We start from the raw sequence: 5,258 nt of genomic DNA on the forward strand, positions 1-5,258 counted from the left end.
GGGGCAGGGAAACAACTAAAACATGCAGATGGTGTTCCTCAAGGACCCTGGTTGGGAACCACTGTTTTAATAGACCGTTTGGTGGGAGGGGGGATCGTTCATTTTAAAACAAAACCCCATGTCATTGGACCTTGGTTTAATTTTCTAACTGTTACCATTATCAATCTGCAAAAATGTATTTTTTATGTTATGAAATATTATGTTGTGGCCCCTCCTATAAGTCCCCAAATAATTTCTCTACAGCCCCTAACAGCCAGTTACTCTCCACAGTTAGTTAAAGGGACAGAAATGCCCTCAGTGTGCTGCCAGGGGCAATCTGCTCAGAAAGTACAATAAATAGACTCCAACAAAATAATGTGTGTTCTTAGTTTGTAAAAGAATGTTGATGTATTTTTGTAGCTGTCATCATTTAAAGCATGAATCAAGCAATAAATAGAGTTTTAATGGGATTATTAATCTGTGGCCACAAGGAAAAGTCAGCGAGATGGAGATAGAAAGCAAACAGCGAAAGTCTGACGTGGCAAAGAGATTGTGTGTCTGAAAGAGAAAGTTTGTCTGAGTGTGTGTGTTAATAATTTAAAGAGGCTTTTCTTGTGCCTTACAGGACTGACATGTCACTCACCTCCATTCTATCAGCTGAGGCCGTTGAAAAAGCTGTCAAGGACTGTGAAGGTAAATCCAATTCTAAAAAAAATGCAACAAATAGGTTTGCCCTCATTAAATTTAAGCTTTCATTTTGAAAATTCACATCTACAATAATCTTCATCGACTCACGTTTTATTGCCTCAGCCCATCTTGAACACCCTGACAATCCCTCCTGTGTGTAATCTCCTTCACAGCTGCAATATTTTTAAAGCATCCTTCCTATGAAGTCACGTTTAGCTTCAAATCTGAGTTTAAAAAAGGTTTTTAATCATCGTATTAGTTCTAGTGGAGGCATGTGTCTGATGAATGTTTTAATCTCCGCCTCAACCTGGTGACCTTCAGGGTCCATCTCGCTGTCCTTCTGCTTTCCCACCTTTATATTCACGTATGTGTTTTACCAGCTCCAGACTCGTTCTGCCACAAGAAGTTCTTCCAGATGTGTGGCTTGTCCTCAAAGACCCCTCAGGAGGTCAGAGATGTCTTCCAGATCCTGGACGAGGACAAGAGCGGCTACATCGAGGAATCTGAGCTCAAGTGTGTAAAATGATACCCGGGTTGCTGCAAGGCAGCGATTTTAAAGATGAGTCATTAACCGCTCTCATAACCAACACTTTTCAAGGCTTTATTCTGATGTTTAAACAACGTACTGACAAATTAATCCTGTTACTGTAAGAACCACACAGTAGTATTGTATTCCTGGATTAGGCAGTGTTAATCCGTCAAGAGTAAAGTGCTATTGTTGTATATTTGTTATATAACTCAGTGTGTGATGAGAGCCTATGTTGACTTTATTGGTGTGTGTTTGTGTGTGTCTCTAGGTTCTTTCTGCAGCGGTTCATCCCTGGAGCTCGAACCCTGAGCGAAGCAGAAGCCAAGAAATTCATCTCATCAGCTGATGACAACAGTGATGGCAGAATTGGAGTAGATGGTGAGTATCTGATTCCTCCACAATGTGTGGGCATAAAATTACAGCGGAGATAGAGATGACCTCATCGCTTGGATTAAATCTCAGCTGATGGAATTGCAGAAAGAAAAAGGAACGCTGTGTTATCAAATAGGAACCTGCAAATTTAACGCAGATTAAAACACTTGTGAGGTTTTGGGGCAGGGGAAAAAATATCATCTTAGAAATGATGTGTTCAAATCATCAAAAGCATTCTTTGAGGGGTTTTGTAGTGCGGACAAAAGACAAAGTTTATCTTAAAGCAGGAGTCTCAGGGGCCAGTCTTGTTGAACATATTAGTAGAAATAACATTAAAAAAAACCAAATCAAACTAATTTAGTATTATATTATATTTATAGGGATAAATGTGTATTTTTTTAAGTCATATAGTACCTTATCAGCTGTGACATCAGTCATAAAGCAGAGTATGAAGACAGAGGCAAAACTCACCAGGATAGGCTAATGGAGGGCTGGTTTATTTATTTTATTTTATTTTATTTTTGTCTTAAGTGTTTTTCAAGCTTAAAAAAATTATCTTTTGAATACACCCATGAGAAAAAAAAGCACATGCATCCATCCCCTGGGAGTTGAGTGAACCTCTGAACTGTCCAGATGTGCAGCTCAGGCGGACTGATACATTCAGTAGCCTCATCACCAACACGTCTACCTGTGTCAGCACATGTGGCGCAGTAACACGTTTTGCAACAGTGTATAAGTGTTTATCAGCTAATGCAGTGTTGTTTCACACTCATGTGCCATTTTTGAGTAATAGTTGTTTCATAAGTCAGAAAAATGTTCAAAAATATAAATATGAGCCTTCGTTTGTCTAGCCTTTAGCTAGATTAAGACTTCTGTCATGTTTTCCTGTACTTTATGACTAATGTCTCGGCTGAAAAAGTACTATTTGACAAAGCATCACTTCAATAAAGACACTTTAATATAATCTATTTACTCTATTTTTCGAACTATAAGGTGCACTTAAAATCCTTTAATTTTCTCAAAAATCAACAGTGAGCCTTATAATCAGGTGCGCCTTATGCATTAATTCTGGTTGTGCTTACTGACCTGGAATCGATTGTATGTGTTTATTGTGAATGAGTTGAATAAAGTTTGACTTCTCTGACTGTTTTGTTTCTCTTAATGCACCTTATAAACTGGTGTGCCTTGTAGTCCGAAAAATATGGTATGTTTGGGATTTATTTGAGTCTTATTTAATGTGTTGTAAATATGCTCCTTCTAAATTATGGGATCATTAATGATGGAGACGTGGCTGCACAAAATGATCTGGACTGGCAGGACTTTTGTGTGTCTTCTTAATATTTAGGAGTTTGTATATTGGTGGAAAAAATTAGAAAACGGGAAGACAAATGTTTTGTTTATCATCTGAAATAATGTCCCACTCCAAGAGTCTCAAGTTGACCTGGAAAACTGAAGCTTTAAACAATATGACACTGACTGATCCCACTGTGGGCCAGAAGTGACCCACGAGCCACCAGTTGATGATCGCTGTTGTAGAGTCATGTATCTGCTGAGGAGTTGTATTTGGATTCATCTTAGCTTACATGTGCTTCATTGTAAATTACACATTTGTAGGAGAAAATGGTGTCTTTTTACATTATGTCTGTAAACTGAAAACTGTCCACACAATTCAGTTTATTTATAAAGAGCCAAATCACAACAGACGTCGTCTCAGGGCACTGAACAGAAACATTCTTATAAGAAAAGTAATCCAGTTAATAAACAGAGGAATTATACAGCTATAAAGTACTTCAGTAAAGTGTAGCTTATCTTATAGTTATAGAGGGTAAATCATGACAATGTTTTTATCATGTTTTACGTAATCTGTTATTTATTTTTGTAACTTTAGTCTAACAAGCATAGAAGTTAAATGCATGACATTTGAGGTTATTTGACTCATCTAATGTCCTCATACCAACAAAAACATGTGTCTTAAGAGTTTAGTCTGTTTGTTTTTCTGTTGGCTCTTTCTAGATGTGAGATATTTTCAGTAAATGATTCATGCTCAAGTGTCAATGCTTTTCTACTTCTGTCCAGAATTCCAGACGATGGTCCTGTCCTGAGTTTTACAAATGAACACGTCATTCCTCAGTGATTCCCCCCACGTCTGCAGTCCTCTGACGGTTGCTTCAATTCCCAAGACCTTGAGTTGCTTTATGATAAATTCTCTGTGTGATTATTGTTTTTTTGTTTTTTTTCTGATGATCTTATGCAGTTTTAACATTTTCTAATGTATCTTTTCGCCTGTTCCGTGGGTTTGTGCATGTTCCACCTCTGTCAATAAATGCGATAAATAAACATGTGGAAAACGAGCATGTGTAAGTTGAATTTTTATTTTAATCATACATTCATTCATTTTTCATATACTGACTACATGTGGTTCAAAATTACAGAGAGCCCAGTCACTGAGTATTTTTATTATCTGCTAACATGTAAACATCCATCCATCCATTATCTTTACCTGCTTCTTCCTTTGTGGGTCGCGGGGGTCACTGGTGCCCATGTCCAGCAATCATTGAGCAAGAGGCGGGGTACACTATGGACAGGTCTCTAGTCCATCACAGGGACACATAGAGACAAATGAGACAAACAGCCATTCACTCTCTCACTCACACCTAGGGACAATTTAGAGTTACCAATCAGCCTAACATGCATGTTTTTAGTCTGTGGGAGGAAACCGGAGTACGTGGCGAAAACCCACTCAGCACAGAGAGAACATGCAAACTCCACCCAGAAAGGACCCTAGCCAAGTTCTCAGATATCTTAAATTGTCTGCTTAACCTAACTGGATAATTTTCTAGAAGGCGTTTGCTTCTGTTTTAACACTTTCGTCTCCTAAGTGCTGCAAATTAGTACTGTAGTTTGTCACAAACATTGTGCCAGTGCTGAGGAGATCTGTTTGTTTAGTTTGTTTTCTCCTTCTTGTGGAACCAGTCTCAAATTATTAAATCTGAATCAATGAAAGAGGTTGGGTGCATCAAGGACAGGTCACCTGTCCATCACAGGGCCAACACAGGGACACACCTAATAAAAGTCAATGCAGTTTGGGGGGGGGGGGGGGGGGGGGGGGGGAGACACTGGTAATATAATATGGTTTCTGTTGTGTGTTATTGTAATTCTATTTATTGTGTTAGAGAAATGATTCAAGATAGAAGAAAGATTTTTATATTTCAGCTTTTATGTTTTTTTCTTCATATTTTGTTTTGCATTGAAATTAATGATTGTGACAGACATCCATAACAACATGTCTGTCTAGGAATAACAAAAAGTAAACGTTTGAGTGAAAAAATGAAAAGACCGAAAAACATGGCATTGTTACATCCATATATTACATTACTTCACTCACATTTTGCCCCCCAAAAAGTATGTATTTACTTATATTTGTGATAAGAATCAAAAGCGAAGTATGGTCATTTTTATTAAACTAAATATTTATTTAAAGTGAATAATTGTTATATTATTATTATTATTATTATTATTATTATATTATTATTATTATTATTATTATTATTATTATTATTATTATTATTATTATTATTATTGTTATTGTTATTATTATTATTATTATTATTATTATTATTATTATTATTATTATACGAGGAACAAGTAGGAACCTTCATCAGTTTAAGATCCCTTTTACCCGAACAATGAA

At 36.8% G+C, this 5,258-nt stretch overlaps 1 protein-coding gene across 1 annotated transcript; it reads left to right on the plus strand.

The window, feature by feature from the left end:
• Positions 1–611: 611 nt before the first annotated feature.
• pvalb9 (parvalbumin 9) lies at positions 612–3,669 on the plus strand. The gene is made up of 4 exons (XM_037690766.1): positions 612–672; positions 1,047–1,179; positions 1,464–1,573; positions 3,644–3,669. The coding sequence occupies exons 1-4, from the start codon at positions 612–614 to the stop codon at positions 3,667–3,669; spliced, it is 330 nt and encodes a 109-aa protein (XP_037546694.1).
• Positions 3,670–5,258: the final 1,589 nt, after the last annotated feature.

This window comes from Nematolebias whitei, chromosome 17 (assembly GCF_014905685.2).
Source record: "Nematolebias whitei isolate Nwh7 chromosome 17, NemWhi1, whole genome shotgun sequence".
Taxonomy (NCBI): Eukaryota; Metazoa; Chordata; class Actinopteri; order Cyprinodontiformes; family Rivulidae; genus Nematolebias; species Nematolebias whitei.

Coding starts and splice junctions, on each gene's coding strand:
- pvalb9 (XM_037690766.1), top strand. CDS start 612: ATGTCACTCACCTCCATTCTATCAGCTGAGGCCGTTGAAAAAGCTGTC. Junction 673..1,046: donor AGCTGTCAAGGACTGTGAAG/GTAAATCCAATT, acceptor GTGTTTTACCAG/CTCCAGACTCGTTCTGCCAC. Junction 1,574..3,643: donor TGGCAGAATTGGAGTAGATG/GTGAGTATCTGA, acceptor ACTTCTGTCCAG/AATTCCAGACGATGGTCCTG.